This window comes from Harpegnathos saltator, unplaced genomic scaffold, assembly GCF_003227715.2.
Source record: "Harpegnathos saltator strain DR-91 unplaced genomic scaffold, Hsal_v8.6 scaffold7, whole genome shotgun sequence".
Lineage (NCBI taxonomy): Eukaryota > Metazoa > Arthropoda > Insecta > Hymenoptera > Formicidae > Harpegnathos > Harpegnathos saltator.
This window is the reverse complement of record NW_020230537.1, coordinates 570,325-593,730: the sequence shown is the minus strand read 5'-3', so window position 1 is coordinate 593,730 and position 23,406 is coordinate 570,325. Positions and strand designations below refer to the sequence as shown.

Here is a 23,406-nt window from a genome sequence, read left to right as displayed (position 1 = left end):
TAGTTTTCACGGACGGTTAATACACTATCTTACAGAATATGTCAGTTGTTGTATACATATACCTTAAAAAGTAAGAGACATAAAAAAAAGAAACTTCGAAAACCATGCACCTCTTTGAAGAAAGATGTGTACAGTTTTCCTCGAACTTTCGTTCAAGCCGAGATAAATTATTGCGCATCAAACGGCGTCTTAAAATTATGCGACACAGCAGATCTAAATATGCGAAAATAACGTGTTGTTATCTGCTATTATTCACACATCGATTCCTTATATTCGTAATACCACAGTTTCTTTCTACAATGCAAATGTGAAGTCGGAATTATCACAAATCTAGGACGCCATTCTCAGAACTCGGTTAGCTGTCCTCCGAGAGATGATTAACGATAGGTGGATCGATAACGCTGTCTGAAGATAGCACGAATGGAAATCCGTAAAAACTAATATACGTATAAATTTTATTTACCAATAACATAATAATGCGAAGCACGAAGACAGTAGACTTAACTTTAATGCTTAATCGAACTGATTGTGCTAGAAAACGCGTGTTATTTTAAGGAATCTCATACTTCGGGTCGTTAAACCTTGGGCCACTAGTCGCGTTATCGGTGACTTTACAATCGTTTACAATGTCCGCGAAGTTCCTCCTTGTCCGTTTCTGTGACCGAAGAATCACGCTCGAATCTCGATACAGCGTCCTACATGGGAGTCGTCAGAGGTAACAGACGCTGTAATGAATTCACTTATAGCTGTAAGTCGCGGTTTACAGATCCTTACTCATAATATAATATAATAGATATACGACATATACAGGTTGTATCAAAAGGCGCCTAATTTCTTTTAGTTACAGATTTTCTCGACGTGAATCTGGTCATCCATTCAACTTTTTTTCGTCTTCACTAGTTCATATGTATCGACAATTTGTCCCGAAATAAAATGTCTCTTAAAATGAAATTTACTTGAGATTATAGCTTAATCTTAAAAAGTATACAAGAATTATTTTACATATACAATTAGGCCTTCCTTCAAATTTTTCACAAGGAGTTTTTCACCACTCCATAAATTCGTCAGAGAATCTGTTACTGAGAGGAAGCGCGCATTTTCTGAAACACTCTGTACAATAAATATATTTGTACTGTAAGTTTTGGAGTTAACCAAACGCGATCCGTTCGCAATGATGCGTAACTTTTTAAGAATAGTGACACGTCTTCCGTCACTAAAGCTACTATACAGAATTTATAAAACATCAAAAAAGGGGCTACACAAGATTTAAAAATTGATTATATTTTTTTCGCGTTTTATATAACATCGTTTTTATAAGATTTTCTTTTTTTACCGACTGTATACATGAGTAATTTCATTAACAAATTTTACAATAGCAAAAAACATATTGGGTTATAAAATCGATATAAACTCTGCCTTGTTACAATTGTAAAAAAAAAATTGCAAATATCAATAACCAATAAGCAGATTTTGACGATAGAACAAAAATCTCCTGATCTTAGTCAAATTTTTGATGCATCCGCAAACTGACATGTTTTTTCATTACATTGTGTGATACATATTCATAGTTACATAAATAAAATGACCAACACCGAGTACAAAAAGTAGAATAGATGTATCAAACAAGTATTGATGATAAATTTACTTAATCGACAAAAATGTAGAAAAAAAAATAGATAAACTATATACCTGCTGTATACATTGCAGACGTTAAAAAAGTTAATAAAAATATCTTTGGTGCCCCTATATCTCGCGTAGCAACGAAAAAAGAACACTGATTCAAATGTGTGATGAGAGGGAGCAATACTATTCTCTCAATATTTAAAACCGACGGTCCAGATAAAATCAGTTCTGTCCACTTTTATAAAAATTTGTCTCCTAGACTTTTCTTCTACCTGTAGATTTTCTTCTACTTGTTGAACGTTTAGGGCGTCGACACTTTATTCGTGTCGCGTTCGACCAAGGTAAAGAAAATTCACTAAAAAAAGAAAGAGAAATTAGTAATTATATGTATATTATACCAGTATTTATAAAGTACACAAATAAACTGTATGTAAATATGCTTGAAAGATATATATTTAGAAACTTACCTTGGAGTAAAACTAGGAATAGGGGTGCCAAATGCAGTTACTGGCAAATGAGAATCCACTTGGAGACTTTGAATTTGTTCTATGTCAGGCCACAAAGACGTTATGGTTTCCTCTTCTAAGGACGAAGGGCAAGGGCCAGTATGATTAGTATTGTAGCATGTGGCTTGATGATTTTGACGTTCTTGTCTTTGCTTTAACTTCTCTATATGCCTTTGTTCCCTAGTAATATTCATGATAAAATTAGCACACAAATTGCATCATAATATGCAAGAGAAAGGAAGAGAGAGAAAAACTGAGAAATAGAAAAAGAAAAATTAAGTATACTTCACAAACCTTATCCTCTGCACATCCCACCGTTTCCTCCTCCTCTCATCATTCTCCAATTTTAAATGTCTTTTATTAAAAATCTCATCATCCAAGTTCTCGGTACCCTCCATCGTGTAACAACTTGTGTATATTTTTACCCTCCAATTTGGAACTTCTAGAGAACTACATGTTTCTACTGGACTGGATTGTTTGAGACTTAAAGTATAACTCGGATCTCCTACAGCAGTGTAATAATGTTCCTCTGTCGTAAGGAATGACTCCTTTTTTACGAGAGATTTTGTCTTCCTGTCACTCTTTCTAGTGGGCTCGTGCGAAGTCTGACCTAATACCTTATCCTGTATATTGGAGGACGCGTCAGTATTAACAGTGGATGAACAGGACAACCCTCTTTTCTTTTTACTGCCTGTGGACAGGGGGGTTGGGTCCGATCGCCTCTTCTTTTTCTCTTCCCATTCGAATCTTGTCTCATTAGCCTCTTGCTTTATTTCGTGTTTGATTTGATTATCCAGAGGTTCTTGCTTAACAGTGGTGATACCACCACTCGTGTTCAAACGTATCTTAAAGCTCTCATGTAAAGTGTTACTACTCTCGGATTGCACATTTCGGTGCGGTTCACTGGTTGACGCTGTGTTTACGGTATTAACGCTGGGTGGCGAACACGTGCCGAGATGTTCGGTACTCGCAGAATTCTCGCTACATTCAGACCTCAGTTTCTGGAGGTTTACCCGCCTTTCCATACGTTCCAAACGTAGCTTCAACTGCAACAGACAACACAGAATGCACATCCATCATTGACATATTACTCGTACCGCCTCTAATGTCTACTCTCTACGGAGATTCAAACGTTATTTACACTTCTCGTATACGGTCTGTGCAAGACCCTCTGCTTTGAGCAGTAAGTCATGTTGAATCGCTTCTTCAACCGTATTGTCGTTGTTATCGTCCCTCGTACGAAACTAAAGAGGTTAATTTGATGAGCCCGCGCTCCACCATTCACGCCGCCGATCAACGCTAAACATTCGAGTTCGAGCGCAATTTTGTTTACGCAAACCAACCCGGACCGGTCCTTTAGTCATTCAACAATGTTTACTCCAGCGTACGGAGCAATTTCGTTTCATCCCTCGCTTTAACTGTCATTTTCAAATCATGATAACACACGAATGTGAGAACGTTCTCCCTCGCAAAAGGAAACACGCATGTCTCTCCATCTTGCTCCGTCTCCTTCTCTCGTTTGCGATATGCGCGGTCTCAATGCGGAAGTAGCGCCACCACGTGTCGACGATGCGCAATTGACCTTCACGCTCGAACTGTTCCCCGCGTGGTGCATATAGGTTAGAAGAGTACAGCGGAAAGGAAGAGGGGATGACATACGCGGCATGTGCGCAGAGCACGTTTTTACAAAATGGTGCCAAAGTCGAATCTATCGTCGCCGGCATTCCGCGACGGATAACGAGAGATTGTGGACGCACGCGCGCGTTATACTTGGGTTTAGTTAGGTTAGGTTAGGTTAGGTTGGATTAGGGCGGTGCGTTCAGCTTTTTTATTACGATCGATGTCGCAGACGACGACGTGGAGAGTGGACCGAAGTTTTATCTATGTGACACTTACGACCACGCGGCTCTCTCACTTTCTCTCGATTCATGTGTGACTTGTGAATGATTCGAGAATGTGGAGAGCAATAGAGATACCGAGTTCTGTTTGTATTTTTTGCGAGTGGACTTGAGATGATCGTGCGGCTCATCGAATAAAGGAAGACAATCGAAGTGTACATTTCAAACAAAGGCTCACGACTCGAGTAGATTGTTATAATCACTTTGCAGCACTTTGTTTTTATATACGTGTACGTATGATCGTAAGTAGAAGAGTCGAGTGTGTGTTGAATTTTTTGTGAGTAATCTTTAATTCCGCCTGTAGAATCGCATCTTGACAATCGAACCCTCTTCAAGGTACACATGACGCAATTGTCACGGTGTTTACGCGAAAATCAGCGGAATATGAGTGGAATTGTAGGGCGAGTCGGGTACAGAATTGAAAACACGTTCGCGATGACTCACTGCCGCTCACTTCACTTCGTTCTATCGCGTCTTTCAGTCGGCAGAACGTAGTGTGACTTGGGCTAAAACGATAAGCGGACTTTCGGAGCTCTCGTCTATCTTTCGCACTAAAATAAATCCTCGCGCAGTTTCAGATTCACAATTCTCTCGTCGATCCAAAAATAGACGAAGCGAGGTGAGGTAGCAGATAGCTTCATCTTGCGAAACTGAAGCTGTCAATCGTCGACGCCAGGTATTAATCCGTGAGCTGTCTCTAATTATTATTTGCACATCACGATGATGCGAATTTATATTGGATAAAACAGCCGATAATTAAAAATTAAGCAAGGAGTGCAAAAAGGTAGACTTGATCACACGTCTTTTAAATCGTCGACTGTTTTCGCATAACAATTAAAACGGACACCGAGCTTTAAAACGGTTTGAACATTGTATTTTGGGCGCAGTTCGGAACGCGGCCCAATGATTCAACGAGAGATCTTGTTCCCGGAAAATTGCCAGGAATTAATTTCTCTCACTGGACATCAGCTGCGTCGCGAATCGCATAAAGAAGAAAATGTTCAAACACTCTGAAAACTCGGTGAACGCGCCGAGTTGCGAAATACATTTAAAGACGATCACTCATTTTGGAATCAACGTTATTCCGAAAGTCGCACATTTCGGCAAACGATTGACCTTCGTAAATGCACAGGAGCAAACTTCACGTATGATTGAGAAAAGACCCCGTCTGCTGCGTACTATCCTGGAAGTTTCTAAGACGAGCGCTCCAAATTCTCCAGCATGATCGATCCCGCGCGGGATTTGCACCTTCTGCTCTTTCAGCGATTTCCTCGCGCGAGACGAGCGCGGAAAAACCGGAACAATTCCCTCCGCGTGCGTTCATTCACCGGCTAAAAGGGGGCGGAGGCGGGATGGGAAGAGTGAGTTAGGGAGGGGAGAGGACGACGAGGAAGCGAGCGAGCAAGTGCGCACGGACTCTTCGCGCGTGTGTATGTACCGTCTCGTTTTCCTGACGCAGCGCGGCGAGAAGCTTGTCCTTGGTGACGATCTGCTCGGACTGCTGCTGGATGAGGTCCAAGTGTAGCAGCAATAACTCCTTCAGGTGCTTGACCTCAGTGAGGTCGTTCTGACGAGGTTCGTTGCCGCGCAGTGGACTGACCCCGAGAGCAGCGGCAGCGGCGGCGGCGGCGGCGGCTGCGGCTGCGGAGGCCGTCGCGGCGGCCGGCGTACCGCCGTCCGTCATACTCGCGTACATATGATCGAAGTCGCATGGGAAACTGAGGATGCCGGCGGGCCCGGTGGTGGTGGTGGTGGTGGTAGTGGTGCTGACGGCGATGTTTTTGCCGTCGTCGCCGTCCATCTCCTGGAACTCCTGATTGCGCGCGTTGCCGCAGCTGTTGTTGTTCGTGGTGACGCCGAGGCCGACGACGATGCCGCCGGCGGTGTTGATCGCCGCGCTCGTCGTTGTCGTCGACATCGCCGGGGGATTGCTGTTGCCGCTGACGATCGCGCTGCTGTTGGACATGGTCGAGGACAATGACAGCGTCGCGACGGTGCTGCTGGACGTGCTGCGGGCACCGTTCGCCGACGCCGGCGACGATGTCGTCGTCGTCGTCGTGTTAGACAGGTGTTCGTTCATCGCCGCGACCATGTTGCCGTGCTTGTACCGATAACGATAGTTTCCGATCTCCTCGTTATCGTTGTCGTCGTCTTCCTCCTCCTCGTCCTCTTCGTCTTCTTCGTCCTCGTCGTCGTCTTCTTCGTCTTCGTCCTCGTCGTCGTCGTCGTCCTCGTCTTCGTCGTCGTCGTCCTCGTCGTCGTACAACGTCGACCCGCTGTTCACAACAACGACCGCGGCGGTGGCGACCGTGTTCGCGCTGTTGCTGCCGACTATCCTCGCGTCGTCCGTGTTACCGGCACTCGCCGGCGTCGTCGTCCGGGGTATCACCGCTTCGAGTTCGCAACAGCGGCCCGTCGTTACGACGGCGTCGTCGCCGTCGCTGTCGCGATCGCAGTCGCCGCCGCCGCCGCCGTCGTCGCAGATACACGCTACTGTTGTCTCGCGACGGCGATTCACCGCTGGCGTCGTGCCGCGGGCGTCGGGTAACGTCACGCCGTCGTCGCGGAGACCGTCCGCGGCGCCACCACCGTCACAGCCGCCGACGACGACGACGCCGCCGCCGCCACCGCCGATAACAGTGGCAGTAACTGTGACGGCAGGAGGGACGCCGCCACTGATGTTACCACCACTGTCCGCACTATTGTCACAAGCACCACCACTACCGCAACTAGAAGCACTGTTACGAGAGCTCACACAACAGGAGACACTTCTTCTTCTTCCACCACTACTACTACAACAACTACTACTACTACTACTACTACTACTACTACCTCCACTACCACTACCACCACTACTACTACCACCACCACCACCACCACCACCACCACCACCACCACCACCACCACCACCACCACCACCACCACCACCACCACCAACACAGCCTCCTTCTCCTCCTACGCCTCCACCGCCGATGCTGCCACTGACAGCGCCGGTGGCGGCGGCAGCGGCGTCGATGATGTTTTTCTCACCGTTCACGAGTCGTTCGGACCACGGTGAGCCGCCGTTTGACATCTTTCTGCCGCGCTCGCGATCGCGGTGGCTCCGTCGCCGCAATCGCTACCGCCCGCATTTGCCGCGCCCGCTATCACGAGCGTACCAACAACACACGCCCGGCTCGCGCACATTAAGCGTCTCTGACGTGCGCGTATCGCGACACGGACGACGACGGTACGGACGCGACGCCCCGTTGCTCGTGTGAGCAACCCCGCCGAAAGCCGTCTTTCTCTTCCTCTCTTCCTCTTTCTCTCTCTCTCTCTCTTTCTCTCTCTCTGTCTCTCTTTCTCTCTCTCTCTCTCTCTCTCTCTCTCTCTCTCTCTCTCTCTCTGCGTCGCCGTAGTCTTTCGCTGTCGCGTAGCGGCCCCCCGGCTCTACACACAAAAACGAACGCGACGCGACACCCGCGGGTACGAAACGGCCGACTGTCGCTCTCCTGTCCTTTCACCCTTCCCCGTCGTCTTCGTCGTCGCCGTCGTGCGGTCGGCGTACGGGACAAATTCACACGACGCACGACACGGCTCACCGCGAATGCCAGCGAGAGCGTGCACGAGGTGTGCGCGCAAAGCGCCTCTGCTTCGTGTTTACTCGCACAGACGAGGTGAACCGCGCGCCGCGCGTCGTCTCGCCGCTTAGTTACTGATCGTTTATTGTTACCTTCGGAAGGATAGAGAGCGAACGCGTGACGTTTCGCGAGGCTCGCTCGCGTTCACGATTCGCGCATAGAGCCTACGGCGGTATTTCGGCCGAGACCGATGGTGTTTTCGCATGATTGCTGCGTGCTTTGCCACGACTGCTTTGTGTTTGACATTGGCTTTATCATCCAATATCACAAGCAAGTGTTTTGTAAATTTAAACACGTGTCTACGGTACGTCAACATTGCACTCAGTGTCTCGCTTTAGATATTGCACATTCTTTTTCTCCGAACGATGGAAGACAGCGACAATTCGTTTTGATATTGTGATGCTTGATAAACAGCGCGTAAAGTGTGTGAAATTTAGCAGTAAGAGGATATGTTATTGCCAATAAAAGCTTACGCTGAATAAAAAAGTGCTCACACTTACTGTATGAACACTGACAAATATTTTATTTCTGTGACTAGTTGACTTCTATATTAAATTTCTTTCTAATTTTACTGTTTTTCATAACTGTCAGTACACACAGACACATACACACATGTACGCTAGATTTAAATTTTGATATAAATACTAATTTAAAATCAAAGAAGTGATAATATTGAATAACACAAATAGCACTGCAATATTGCAGCAATATTGAAGCAATATTATAATATCGTAGCAATATTACAAAATCACAAGATTATTATATAATATTCCAGCAATATTATCACAATATTACAGAGTGATATATCAGATTACAATATCACTGGAATATTACTGCAATGTTACAATGTGACTATTGTATGACAACATAGTGACAATATTACAACAATATTGCGAGATGATAAATCTCATTGCAATATCACAGGAATATTGCCGCTATATTCCAGCATGATAGACCGCTACGTAATATTTCTGAATATCGCAATAATACTTCAATGTGATATATCAATCTACAATATCGCAGGAATATTATAACAATATTGCAGAATGATATATCAGATTACAATATCAGTGAAATATTACTGCAATGTTACAACGTGACTATTATATGGCAATATAGTGACAATATTACAACAATATTGCGCGATGATAAGTCTCATTGCAATATCATAGGAATATTGCCGCTATATTCCAGCATGATAGACCGCTACGTAATATTTCTGAGTATCGCAGTAATACTTCAATGTGATATATCAATCTACAATATCGCAGGAATATTATAACAATGTTGCGGAGTGATATATCAGACAGATTGAATAAATCAGCATTATAAAGTGAAAAAACGTTAGAAAAATCGATATAAGGTGAAATTCGTGATTTCGACTGCAATGTTGAGTCCGTCATATTGAAAAAAAATTTAAAAAAAGAACTACCTACATATTTTTGAGGTACAAATGTTAATAACGCGATCTTTGTAGTTTCCGGTATAAAATAACAATTTTTTTTAAGAAATCAATGATTTTTATAAAAGACAGACTGAAGAAAATACGCCGTTTTGTTTAGATCTAAATGGTCAAATTGTAAAAAGCTTACCCGAAAACTCTTAAAAAAATTATTCCCGAAAAGAATTATTAGCGATTTCTTTAACATCTGTTAGCTCAAAGTTTATAGTCACGCTATTGACGTACTCAGTTTCAGAATCCTTTACTGAATAAGACATAAAATTTTTTCGATTTGCGAAAAGTTCTTATTGAGAACTTCTATAAACATTATTCTTTATGCTATCATTATATTTATATTACCATTATTGAAAATTGTCTTATATATATATATATATATATATATACGTTAATATTACATCTGTATTTTTATTATAAAAATGATAATGATAAGATACTGATTTTAATAAAAACTTTTTAGCAATTATGGTTTATAGCATCTTACAAATCTTATAAAATTTATGATTCTGAAGCTATGATTACCGAAAATATTTGCGGTTTGACTTAACAGATGAGCGATATATCAGACAATATCACTGGAATATTACAATATCACTGGAATATTACTGCAATGTTACAATGTGACTATCGTATGGCAACATAGTGGCAATATTACAACATTATTGCGCGATGATAAATCTCATTGCAATATCACAGGAATATTGCCGCTATATTCCAGCATGACAGACCGCCACGTAATATTTCTGATTATCGCCGTAATACTGCAGTGTGAAATAATTTATATACAGGGTGTCCCATTTTAATGTCACATCACAAATATCTCAGAAATACTGCATTAAATCAAAAAATGTTTCAGACAAAAGTTGTTTGGCTTGAAGGAGGACAAGAAAGCGATAGCATTTTGTTTATAAATGGCGCCACTTTTGAGATATTCACTGACAATCAATTTTCATAAATGGAAATCCGAATTTTTTATTATATTTTCTTTTTCTATCAATTAATTTGAACAATTTTTGTCTGAAACATTTTTTTATTTGGTTAATATTTTTTGAGATATTTAAGGAAAACTTGGTAACTTTTTCAACATTTAACTTACGATATCTCGCTAACTATTCGTCGAAAGAAAAAATAGTATTAGACTTTTTTACTTTACTTACTATCAAGAATATATTATTATAATAGTGCCCTAACTTTTGTTAACTTATCGACCTTTGGAAATTTCAAAATTATTAAATTAACAAAAGTTAGGGCACTATTAATATATTCTTGATATTAAATAAAGTAAAAAAGTCTAATACTATATTTTCTTTCGACGAATAGTTAGCAAGATGTCATAAGTTAAATGTTGGAAAAGTTACCAAGTTTTCCTTAAATATCTCAAAAAATATTAAGCAAATAAAAAATGTTTCAGACAAAAGTTGTTCAAATTAATTGATAGAAAAAGAAAATATACTAAAAAATACGGATTTCTATTTATGAAAATTGATTGTCAGTAAATATCTCAAAAGTGGCGCCATTTATAAACAAAATGCTTTCTTGTCCTCCTTCAAGCCAAACAACTTTTGTCTGAAACATTTTTTTATTTAATGCAGTGTTTCTAAAGCATGGTCTACAATGGCCGTAAGCAATAAGAAGAAAGCGTGAAAGAAATGGACCAACCACAGTTGATTATTTTTGTCATAATCGACTGTGATTGGTTTATTTCTTACCGCTTACGCTTACTTCTTACTGCTTACTGCCATTGTAGACCACGCTTGAGATATTTTTGCGAGATTTATGCCTAGGACATTAAGTATTTTTGCAATATTGCTGTGATATTTATGCAATATTTCAGTAATGTTCCTGCAATATTGCAGCAACATTTAAGAAATATTGTAGCAACGTTCCTGCACGATTGCAGTAATATTTCGGCAATATTTTGCAATTTTTCTGCAGTATTGTAGCTATATTTCATAAGTATTCCTGCAAGATTGTGGCGATATTTCAACAACATTGTGGCAATAGTCCTGTGATATTGTGACAATATTCCTACAACATCATAACAATATTCCCGCAATATTTCTGCGAGACTTATGCCTAGGACATTAAATATTTCTGCAATATTGTTGTCATATTTATGCAATATTTTAGTAATATTCCTGCAACATTTCTGTAATATTCCTGCAATATTGCGGTGCTATGTGGGAATAACAACGAGATGATTTAAGGAGCATTTTATAGCAAGAATCTAATTTATAGAAAAATTTTCGAATATAAGATTTGTTTTTTAATGTTACGCAAATATAAATAGAAATCCATTGAATGTTGAAATGTTTCATAAAGTTCATATACTGACTGAATAAAGAATTGCAGACAAATGACATTTATAGTTTGAAAACGTAACTCTCCTTTTCAATTTATGTGCCAATGCAACCCGATTTTGTGCCAATGCAACCCGATTTTTTTTCACCAAATTATTGAATGTCGGATCAAAAGTGTCATTTCGGCTTTGGTTGTTTACCAAAGACGAATAAATTGATGTGTAACATTTATTAAGAAATGAATATGAAATTGAAGGTATACTTTGTAAGATATCTTTATCGTGATTTTTGAATTTTATTCAGAAATATAGAATACATCTGACTTGTCATTGAGTTATACTCCAATCTCGATTCTTCTGCAAAGTGGCGGTTCATAACGGAGATTATGGAACTAAATTCGATATTACTAAACTAAGATTCGAACCTATTTCATTGAATAATTATCGACCATTTAGTCGAGATTCAAACTTTATTACTGATATATTTCCGCTCGACAAGGAGAGATTGCGCTAGCTCATCGTTATCAACTTTAACTCGCTATTATTATTAACCCATTATTTTTAAAGATTGATAAAGAATTTAAAGATTATTAATACTCATTATATTTGCGTAGGACGCAAATAATTTGCGTTGAATTTAATTCTAAAGTCATAATTTCGAGCCGTTACTTAAAAAAAAAAAATTGAGACTGTATGCCTTAAAAAAGGATCAGCTAGCTCTTCATTTTTAAAATAGTACTATTTAATAATGAGACAAATGTTTTGTTTACTCGTTTCTGAAAAATAAACAAGATTCGATAAGCTATAACTTCGATGAAAATAATGATAATGTGATGGTTCGAATAGCATTTTAAAAAGCTAGAAATTTCTAATTAATAACAATGTGAACGTCGTAATATTTCTCTATCAGTAATTTTTACGTTGGTAATTATTTGCAACTAAAATCGTGATAAATTCCTTTTGACTGTATGGAAATAAAATACCTGTGTTTACACAAATTTTATTGACAATAAGATATCTCTTACGGTTAAATTTAATACACATTACATGTTTCCTTATTGTAATGTAATTGTTAATTATATATACAAAAAACCATTACAAGGAAACTCCTATTTATATGAGGTGATACTTTGAAAAAGTGCAGAATCCGCTTGAAGCTACGAATAAACAGCTTTTTTTGTATCTACATGCATGAGTATCATCGAGAGAAAAAGATATAAAGTGGGAAATTAAAAGACAAATTGATTCGTGTTAATCAAAGTGGTTAATCAAAGTGGTCGTTAGTTGAATCGCTAATCAATAAGCCAATTGTGTCGTTGTATAGCTCGAATTACGCCGCATCGAGATAGGCTTAATACAATGTACATAATCGAATAGGCTCATTTTTTCTAAACCGCTGTTTGGACATTATATTTATATATATATATGTATAAATTTAGAAGGCTAGTTGTTTTCTTCTACAATTAGAATTTTTCATGTTGGCGAGATATTGTTTTCCCATCATTGTTTTCCGTTGTGGTATATCTTAGTAGTAACAATCTATCGTTCGTATTTGCAGCGGCAAAAGCACGCTGATGTTAATCTTCTTACTACCACTAATACAGACTTCGCTTTACTCGTATTTGAATTCTACGCTGAGCTTCGATAGCTCTCGAGAACGGCTAATTTCGCAGAAACGCTAGCGATACGCTGATTAGAGAGCACAGAAGGATGAAGCTGCGAGTCGGCAGCGTACCAGGCATTGCCGCGTTGCAATAATCGGTCAGACAGGAACAAACTTCTTGCCGACCACCGAAGCCACTTCGTTGGTAGCATTTGCCTTTGTAATTTGACTCGTCCCAACCGCATCCTCGAATAACTCGCGTATCAGGTGGTACTACATAAAAAAGAAATACCAAAAATTGACTCCTCTGAATGTAAAAGTAAATCACTCGTAGGCAATATCAATTATATATGTTAAATGGATTAACGACTGATGAGTTTCATTGTTATAATGTGTTGACACACATACGGCCGTTGACGCTGAATTCGATGACTTGCGTGATTTTTCGACACATCGTATACTTTGCGCCATCCTTGAGATCCGAGCAATCTATTTTCATAGTGTCTGGAGGTTTAAGATCGGCGCATTGGCTGTTGTTACGGCTATTGCATTGATAACACTGCATAGCTCCCACGCCTGTAAAATATATTACAATTAATTTATTTCCTCCTCTCTTACTCTCTTGTCATATGCGAAGCGCAAATAAACGCAATATCTCTCACATTGCTCGCGAAAACTGTTACTCGAAATTACAGTTTGCATAATTATCACATGAATTTTCACATGCCCCACAAATCACATAGAAATGCATCTTTGAACGATGAAAGATTCAAGTGTATCCGTGATATGCAAATTTCGCAATATCGAGATCGAGTCGTGGTATTTTTTTCTGATCTATTTTTCGCCTTTGGCATCATTTACTTTCATAAAGTTACAAGCGTCGCTCATAAGAGCGATAATAAGGCTAAAGATCGCAATGGGAAGAAGATAATCAGACAAACGAGCGATGTATTAATTTATTAAAGCCTTTCCGCGCGACGTACTGAATCGTGATCTCTTGCAGCAATCATGTATGCGCATTTCGAGGACACGCGTCGCAATTTTTCAACAGGGTCGTCTGCACAGCTGATAATAGAATAATATTTAGCGTGAAATTGTCATGTTTCGCTCGAGTTTCTCGCTCAAGCGTGCAACTTTTAAACGTTTTAGTACATAGAAATAGATAAAGAGGAAATCGTTGATTTGTTTCAAAGGAACGAAGACTAACATGGAAATAAATATCGGACGACATAGAAATAAAAATGTCGCTCAGTCGTGTTATCAGTCGGTCATCCTTACGTTATCACGTACACGGATATAGTTCATCGAACTTTCTCAGTAGCAATGCTACCCTGCAGAAAAATCAATGTAGCTACGCCAGCCCTGCTGCCCCGGAAAGATGTTCGTACAGTACAGTACACAGCTATCTGCGGATGTATTACGATTTTATTTCTATCGAAATATACACGCGCGCATGTATATCTTCATCAAGGGCGGACGATGCTGAAGTAAAAAAGAATGATAACGACGAGATATTAATTTTATTTATGTTACGCAAGAACGCATCATATTCTTTGCGCCACTGTGCGTAACGAACGTTTCTCCTTTCGTAAAACTCGCTAGCACTAAATGCAAAAGACCGCACAATTACTTTAAGACACTACTTTAATCAACTAGCTAGCGATTTACATATTCACTGAACGAGTCTGTGGAATGTTAATTGTCCAACGATAGGAAGATCGATGAAGCTTAAATTTATTCGGCAGAGAGATCCTGAAGGTCTTTGATTAGTTGTTCAAAGAATTACGATAATTCAGAAAATAATTAAAAGATTCACCTCAAAGTGGGAATAATTTTAGCGTTAAAAATATTTCAAAAAAGTACAATCTTGCGAGGGCAAATTATAACGATTTCGCACGCGATTGACAATCATTATTACGACAACTTGTAATTATTATGTTAGTCAGGGGTTGCATTATAATGCATCTGGATCTTGCCTAGAGAAGGCATATAATAATCCGGGAAATTATTATTTATGATATATTGATATGTTGTCTCTTTCCCTTACACACACACACACATACACACACACACACACACACACACACACACACACATGTACGCACTGTCATCTTGTCAATATATCTTTGAATAATTTGCAATATGTCGAAACGTTCAATACGTCAAATCCAAACAGACTTGTCAAATGACACACCCTCACTCACTTACCATTGGGGCACAAAAACAGAAAGATGCTGCATAAGACAATAACGATAGACCTCACTCTGAAGATTTTCTTCATTTTTTTCTCTTCGTCCTTGCCTTTTAAACAATTGACAAGCGAATGTTGAAGAACTGAGAAGCTTCACTGACAGAGGCACCACAGTGCTCACAGGAAAGACAAAGAAAGATATGGGATAGACATATACATATAGGGGAAAAGGGAAGGTGACAGAAGGTTTAAAATAGTCAGGAAAACAGAAAGAGAGGGAGAGAAGAAGAAAGAGAAGCAGAGAAAGACAGAGGAAGGAAGAGGGAGAGAGAGAGAGAGAAAGACAGAGAAGAAGGGGGAGAGAGAGAGAGAGAGAGAGAGAGAGAAAGAGAGGAAGAGAAAAGAAAAAGAATCAAGAATCGGAAAGACCCGAAGGTATCATTTGACCTGAAGAATTGAAAAAGCACCGTTAATGTTCGACGCTAGCGTGCTGCAACTCTACTAACTCTAGCACCATACAGTACCGAGCACTGTATACAGTAGCGAGTGGTACTGAGCGAACATGCGATTACGCCCGAGGTAGGGAGAATAAAGGACTGTTCAGACTGGCTGAAGGTCTTATCGCTATATACGCCATGATCTATTCTTTCTATATATTCCTACGAAGATACTCCCACTAAACTGGCAAAACGGGTACGTCACAAGAATATGCAGAAAGAATAAGCTGCGGCGCACCGTGACGAATCGTGCCTCTGCTCAGTCTGAATGGACCTTAAAGTGAACGTGCCGAAGCGATGGAAGGAGAACACCGCGAATAGGCGACATATCTATACGAGTAACCCCGGCTCAATCGATCTTCCTATTGTTGGAGCAAGATTTTGCCACACGTTTGCATGTTCTGTGACACATTTCATGTATTTTACGCACCTGTTGACTAATATTTTTAATGATAAATTTATTATTTATATACTTCATTACTCACACGCAATAAGTAAAGTTGACAATGATATTGATTCACAATATCTCATCATTTCAAGGTGTAGCAATGTTTTTTTAATATCCAGAAAAATTTCTTTAGAGAAGAAATTAATCCATAACCGAGAATTTTTGTGAAAAACTGCAAAATAAATAAGACTCAGATAAAATAAAGGTACATTTTGGTCATTACTAAACATATCATAATCTAATTGGTACATATGTGGCAGAATGCAACGCTCATTAACATTAGTCATTGGTACGAGACTGAAAAACAAGTGCGAATATTCTAAAAAAAGTTGGCACGAACATATAGGTTAAATAGATAAGGCTGCGGATAATACGAACAGCTTCACGTTCAAATGGAGAATAAAGTGATGGTTTGGAGCACGTTGAGTGGATAATGTTCATCTTCCTGTGGCATGCTCAACGTCACGAAACTGTCACACGTAGTCATCATCTCATATATTTGCATGTTGTGCTCAGGTCCAATAAAGTAATACAAATAACGTGGATTTTTCTGTCGATTTCCTAACCTCCATCTTGTGTACATATGTCGTCCTTCCTCTTCGAATACGCGTCGCAAATTAAACGCAGATAAACCGTGAATGATATTGCAAGTGATATTTTACCTTCATTGCGTCGTTCCTTATTTTATTGCAACATACCATATCTGTGTCTGTAACGAGAATAAGAAGGGTGCAAATTGATATTAAATGTAGAGTAATTTTTCGTCCTAGCCGAAATTAACGTAATTAGCGTTTTAACGACCATCGGCCGGCAGTGCTGACATACTTCTCGCTCTTATAAACCTATACTGCTATTTTGCATGGCCATCTAAATATCGAGACAGATATCGATACAGATTAATTTACGTTGCCAACTTCGTATCATACTAAACATATTTTGTAAATCATCAGGGTTGTGCGTCTATAATCCCCTCAGTTCAAAACTTAATTTGCTCATATAATTTTGTACTCACTTTCCAGAAGCTTTTATTCGAATGTAAATTCGAATGAAACGTTTGGTAAGAAGTTTTTGCAAATAGAGGTTGTATACATGTTAAAACTAAAAGTAAGTTCAAAAGACCGCGACTGATGTATGCGGTTATGTTAACGTAGAGCAATCAACGTTACGAATAAAATATAAATTATGCCGCTTAATTTTCATTAATGCGATTAGCACAAGGTGAAAAGATTGAGATCGTGTTAGTTTTATACCACAGAGATATTTTTCTTTGAATTTGCAACCGTTAATATTGTAGGATATGAATTCGGCCGCAGTCTGATTTTCTCGATGCTGTACAGTCTATAGGAAGAAATACAACTTATAATGCATATAAGACCACACGTATTGCAAATATTATTGATTTTGTGCATTTTTCAAAACGGTAAGAGTTAAATGAGAAAATTTTAATTTTGTTTTCAGTTGATTCCCAGACAGCACATGATCTCCTGGGGACGTCCTATGGACGTCCTGAGGATGAAGAAACATCCCCAAGACATCCTTAAGACGTACTCTAGACGTCCTCTGTGTTATTAGGATTAACTCAGTTAACTGCACGCAACATCGAAAAATATAGGTTATAATGGTAATATCGAACATGTCCAATGATTTGCTTAGTTTATTTTGCTTATATTCGTTTATATTCGTTAAAGGAAAGTTATAAAAAACACTCTACATTTTTTTCCCTCTTTCTCCCCAACACACTCTTCTCTCTCTCTCTCTCTCTCTCTCTCTCTCTCTTTTTTTTTTTCTCTTCTCTTCTCTCTCTCTCTCTCTCTCTCTCTCTCTCTCTCTCTCTCTCTCTCTCTCTCTCTCTCTCTCTCTCTCTCTCTCTCTCTCTCTCTCTTTCTTTTTTTTTTTTTTTTTTTTTTTTTTTTTTTTTTTTTTTTTTTTTTTTTTTTTTTTTTTTTTTTTTTTTTTTTTTTTTTTTTTTTTTTCTCTTCTCTCTCTCTCTCTCTCTCTCTCTCTCTTTCTCTTCTTTTCTCTTCCCTTCCTCTTTTTCTCTCGCTCACTTATTTTCAAAAACATCTATACTGAAATATTATATATGATTCTACTAATATAATCCTTTATCTTTACATGATTTTGCATGTCATATTGGTACTAACCGACCGTAACTACCGGAAAAAAAAGAATGTATTGCGATCAAATGTTATCAGTGTAGTAGTAAAAAGGATCAGGATTGCACGCTTAACAAAGTACATTTTAAATACCTGAAACTGTGTCCATCGAGTCATCTTTATTGTCGTAAAGCCGTTTACGTGTGTGAGTATTATCACTAATACTGAGTTATCGTCTCTCATGCGTTTAGCTTCTCCCATCCGCCAGCATCTACTAACTATAACCGTAGGCCGTTAGGGACAGTAACTTGCAAATTTTCGTAATCACTTAATAGAGTTGATTCGCGACATACCTCATATCCTGAATAAAGCATGCACGCTGTTGAACCAATCAGTTTTAACTAACTGATTAATATTTAAATATTAATACAATTTTCCATAGATTATTTTATGGATTCGCATAACGGCCTAACAATGCGCGAATGCGCGAAATCGCGTAACAGCCAAAAAGAGTGTTATCGGGGACGCTACAGTCGAGATAGTTATCAACTTATCTGCGAATGCGTAGGCTACGGATGCAATCGATCACATAGATGTTCATCCAGCTTCGCTGTCTACTTTCTGTGTACGCTTTCCGTGATGGTTGATTACTATATTACCAGGCGATGCGATTGAAATCGATCAGCCACTGAAGGGAGCGACCATAAGTTTCGTAAGTTTCGTAAACGTTCTAAACAACCATGTTTGACTTGCTATTGTATGTGTGTGTGTGTGTGTGATATGAAGTACATCATCTTTCCTCATATATGCATACGTATTTTATAGAATTATCTTATAATGTGGATAATATGCATGTCAATTTAAAATTATAATTTTCCTATATTATATGTTCTGTAAAAAGATACATGGTAAGATATGTGCAAATATGTTAACGCGTGAATTGTTGAATCTGTCATAAAAATAGAGATAAAATAAGTATATGTGCAAAAAAAACAAATGTATTAAGAACATATTCATTTGCACATGTGTGTCTTTCATGTTATGTACATAATAAATCATTATTATAATTATTATATTTACTATATCATCATTAATTATATTATGAAATTATTTCTTTATGTTTATAACATATAAGGGGAGGAAAATTACATGTGCAACACGCATATACATAGAACTACATTTAATTCACATCTTAACACTTAAGCGGAGTCTACAATAGAAGTCGTAAAGTTCTAAGTTCTAAGGTCGTAAAAAAATTGACCAATTACAATTGATTATTCTTCGACCACAAGAAGAATAATCGACTGCAATTGGTCATTTTTTTTACTACCTTACGACTTAAAACTTTATTACTTTTATTGTAGACCCTGCTTTGACGAATTCACATAAATTATAGTAACTCTATAATGATGTATAAGTATTAAAGCATATTGCAGGTTTGCGTACTTGTACAGGTAACGTAACAAATAATATTTAATCAATCAACCTCTTCAATCAATCGACCAACTTCTTTTTTTTCTTGAAATATGCTCTTTATTTCGTCGTATATATTGTTAAATAATTCGATTACTAGCGGAATATTCTTCCCGCAGTAAAAGAAAGAAACAATCGCATCTTTGTAATTCAGTCGCTTTCATTTCGTTAATTAAAACGCTTGAGACGAGATTTCAGGTGAATTCTAATATATACGCAACGTCATACAACGAAAGGAACGACGTAGAACGTCGATGACGTTAAAGGCAACGCAGACGGCAGAAGCAAAAAGTACAGCAAGACCAGTGACGAATAATTGTCCGTGCAAAGGGCATGAGGAATGGTGGAAAGCAAAAGTTAGGGTAAATTAAATAAAAAAGGAAACAAGTGGAAAACGTTTTCTTCTCTCTATGAAATTTTCTTTGTGGTAGCTAAGCTGAAAATCGAGGACTAGGCAAACGGCGTCACTGGCGTCACCGCGGCGCGGTGTGGCGCGACGTTACGACGCTCCGACAGGCGCCGCGGCGCCGACCCGCCACGCTGGCCATCTCTCCCCTTTTTCTCGTCCTTCTCTTCTAACTCCGTTTTATCTTGCATGCTCCATTGAACGCGTATAACACACTCAATTTCGATTAATGACTACTTTTAACAGTTGCGAATTCACAATATTTACATTTAACGATGTTTACATTTAACGTTGACTCATTATGCTCGATATCGATATTTTGAGTTTTAGACTCAGACGACATAACTTTTCAATGCTATTTTGCCATAAAAGTGAACATTTTACCAATTTATTAAATCGAATTGATTATTGTTTCGAATGACACGACAGGGACAAGGCACGAAAGCTTGCTTCTGGGATGGTTCACCAAGGTATTATTTAGGAGATTTCATTTTGTATGTGCTTGCAAAAGAGATTGTTAAACGGATTCATTTTGTTTCATTGACAATAGCTTATAAAATTTTGTTATCAATAAAGCAAAATTGGTGGTACATGGAGAGAAATGCCTCATAATCTTAAAGAAATCAAGAAAACAGATGAAATCTGCGCGTTACAGAAAAACTCGCTGAACGATAGAGGGTCAAATGTCAAGGAAACAAGGGGGTAGGAGGAGGACAGAGGGCGGGGACCAACGCAGCGTGCAAAACGAAAAGCTCCCGCGGAGGTTCGCGCATACTCGCGGTCAGACTGTCTACAGGACTACAGCTTCCTTTCGACATTGCGTTATCCTTAACTACGCAAGTTACGTTTCTGTCATCGAAGACAAAGATCGCACCACCGGAACAGCGGAATGCATCGAAGGATCGCAATATTGTTCGTCGCTTTAGTCTTTATTGCGACAGTTCAGTCAGGTGACGTTAATTTTAATTATTTACAATAATTGAAAAAAATAATAACGTGTTCGAGGAGAGATCATCGCGTGTCTTTTTTTTATTTTACTTTAGTACAGTTTATAGAGAATTTTCGTTAAGCAAGTAAGACGATCGTGCGTCATCGGTGTCCTTGTCAAATTCGTATATGTTTATAGAGAAATATTCCGATGGAACTTTTCGAAAAAGAAGCAGAAAGATAAAAAGGTAATTTAACATATAGGTAGCGGAAAATAGAAGTTTTACATATGATCAATAGAAACAAAAATATTTACATAGCATTATATAAAAATTTAAAGCTTAGTAGCGGAGTAGAGTATTTCATCTTGGAAGATTAACTTTAAGCAAATGGGAAAAAATATCATCGTATTCGCACATACACTATAGAGCTATAAAATATATTATTTAGTATATTTTTATTAGTATATTTTTGTCTTTTTCTTTAGTCGCACTTTTGTGTGTATTTGTCTTTATATTTATTAAAAAATGAAACGAGAAGAAAGCCATTGTTTCGTTGTATACACACGCACACGTGAATAGCAATAGAGCGTCGCGACGTACGGCGCCACATCGTCACTTTGCGACCTAAATAATAATTCGAATCGTATATAGAAGATAAAATATATGAAAAAATTGCACTATTCATTTAATATTCTATTATTTTTCAACGGAATTTTTTCAAAATATTACCAATAATTTTAAAGAATTCTCCAAATAAGAAATTAACAATTTTGAAGGCCAACTGATATCAATTGAAAAGAACTTAAGAGCGAATAATAAAAAGAAACGCTTACATTTAATGCAAAGAAAATATCTGTTCACATAGAAGAAAAAAGATTAAGAAACTTTTTTTTGAAAAGCATTGGCCTTATTCCAAAGAAAATTAGTCACTTTGTATTCTTTATATAAAATGATGTAAGAACAGACAAAGAATATCAAGGAGCTTCTTCTTGTTTTTAGTATATTTAGTATTTATCCTCAAAGAGAGATAATTGAAGAGAGAATGATTCATTAATATAACACGCGATATCTAGCTATCAATATATAACTATCTTGTCTCATGTAGAACAACTTATTATCCATGCTTCTTCTTCACAGATAATGTCCTGAAATGTTATATGTGCACTTCGCTATCAAACGAAGGATGTGGTTCCGAACTGAAGACAAACTTGGTGCAACCAGTAGAATGCACTGGTCAAAATATGTTGGATTGGCAAGGAATCATTAAACAACATTATGTCCTTAATTCTATCGTTGGGCTTTACGAAGTTGCTGATCCAATCCAGCACTATCAAAGCACTCAGGACATGGCATGCTCCAAAATGACCATTAATAGTAAGTAACCGCAGATAAAATAAAAGAAAATAATATGATCGATACAATATCGACATATATTTTTATACACATATATTTTTATATACGAATTATGATCAGTAAACATTTTAATTGAAAGAAATTGATCAAAATACAAATATTATATAATTTGCTTTAAAACCTTTGACTATCTATATTCTTGTCCTAATAATATATATATGTATATATACATTTTTTTCCAGTTGAAAATCAAGATGTTATCATAAGGACATGCCAAACAGCTAAAACGGAAATCATTGATCCATGCAATATTATGAAAGTAAAACTAAAGGATCATCATCATATAGAAATGACCAAATGCGATCTTTGCCCTACAGATGCCTGTAACAGTACGACGATTGTATCTCCTGATATATTGTATATTCTTTTATCGTTTCTTGGCTCTCTCATTCACGTTACTTTTTATCGCTTGGCATAACCTTGATAGTTTTATACGCTCCACCAAAGTAAAGAACGTAATATAATGGATATTAGTAGTTGTTCAGCGTCAATATATATGTATGTATACTCTCTTTTTATAATTGTAAATTAACCAGTTAGCTTTTCGAATAATTATATAGTACATATACGTACATAATATATAACAACGGCAATGAGAAACAAATATATAATATTTGCATATATATGTACACATGTATATCATTGATCGTTTTCAATAATACACTGTAGGCTATTCATGTCGCAAAAGCAATTATAACGCATACACAGACTTATCATAGAAATGTAAAAGTAAACAACGTGTATATTTGTATTACGCGTATATAGGTATATTTGCATTACACATGTATATTTGTATTGCGCATATATATCTGCATAATATTTGATTAAAGTTCATTATGATAAATATACATTTATTTCAAAAATTTTGTATCTTCCTCTCTTTTCAAGTCACTCCAGCATTTGTATTAGAATGTACTTCCGTAAGAAATTGAAGAAAGAAATAGA

The 23,406-nt window shown here is 38.0% G+C and overlaps 4 protein-coding genes across 6 annotated transcripts; 2 read left to right on the top strand and 2 right to left on the bottom strand.

Moving 5' to 3' along the window:
• Nucleotides 1-2: 2 nt before the first annotated feature.
• Nucleotides 3-7,358, bottom strand: LOC105189767 (serine-rich adhesin for platelets). The gene is made up of 5 exons (XM_025305567.1): nucleotides 7,058-7,358; nucleotides 5,466-6,765; nucleotides 2,424-3,175; nucleotides 2,091-2,309; nucleotides 3-1,978 (listed from the first exon to the last, which is right to left on the bottom strand). The coding sequence occupies exons 1-5, from the start codon at nucleotides 7,156-7,158 to the stop codon at nucleotides 1,879-1,881; spliced, it is 2,472 nt and encodes an 823-aa protein (XP_025161352.1). The 5' UTR covers nucleotides 7,159-7,358; the 3' UTR covers nucleotides 3-1,878.
• LOC105189669 (uncharacterized) lies at nucleotides 3,384-20,589 on the top strand. Of its 2 annotated transcripts, none has more exons than XR_003113956.1 (4): nucleotides 3,384-4,703; nucleotides 17,603-17,765; nucleotides 18,314-18,445; nucleotides 18,683-19,283. XR_003113956.1 is itself a non-coding variant. In XM_025305568.1 (4 exons), the coding sequence occupies exons 1-3, from the start codon at nucleotides 17,507-17,509 to the stop codon at nucleotides 18,913-18,915; spliced, it is 429 nt and encodes a 142-aa protein (XP_025161353.1). In that variant the 5' UTR covers nucleotides 16,323-17,506; the 3' UTR covers nucleotides 18,916-18,952; nucleotides 19,912-20,589. The 2 variants fall into 2 exon arrangements, 1 of the variants encoding a protein (XP_025161353.1); XM_025305568.1 differs by lacking the exons at nucleotides 3,384-4,703; nucleotides 17,603-17,765 and adding exons at nucleotides 16,323-17,570; nucleotides 19,912-20,589 and having other exon boundaries at nucleotides 18,683-18,952.
• On the bottom strand, nucleotides 12,641-16,245 carry LOC105189670 (uncharacterized). 2 transcript variants are annotated; one of them, XM_019844420.2, is made up of 3 exons: nucleotides 16,182-16,245; nucleotides 13,417-13,584; nucleotides 12,641-13,281 (listed from the first exon to the last, which is right to left on the bottom strand). In XM_019844420.2, exons 1-3 carry the CDS (start codon nucleotides 16,228-16,230, stop codon nucleotides 13,067-13,069), a joined length of 432 nt encoding a protein of 143 aa, XP_019699979.1. In that variant the 5' UTR covers nucleotides 16,231-16,245; the 3' UTR covers nucleotides 12,641-13,066. The 2 variants fall into 2 exon arrangements, with proteins under 2 accessions (XP_019699979.1, XP_011150240.1); XM_011151938.3 differs by lacking the exon at nucleotides 16,182-16,245 and adding an exon at nucleotides 15,217-15,527.
• On the top strand, nucleotides 19,939-23,307 carry LOC105189668 (uncharacterized). Its single transcript, XM_011151934.3, has 5 exons — nucleotides 19,939-20,075; nucleotides 20,549-20,589; nucleotides 20,775-21,069; nucleotides 22,186-22,422; nucleotides 22,644-23,307. The coding sequence occupies exons 3-5, from the start codon at nucleotides 21,009-21,011 to the stop codon at nucleotides 22,877-22,879; spliced, it is 534 nt and encodes a 177-aa protein (XP_011150236.1). The 5' UTR covers nucleotides 19,939-20,075; nucleotides 20,549-20,589; nucleotides 20,775-21,008; the 3' UTR covers nucleotides 22,880-23,307.
• The last annotated feature ends 99 nt before the right edge of the window (nucleotides 23,308-23,406 follow it).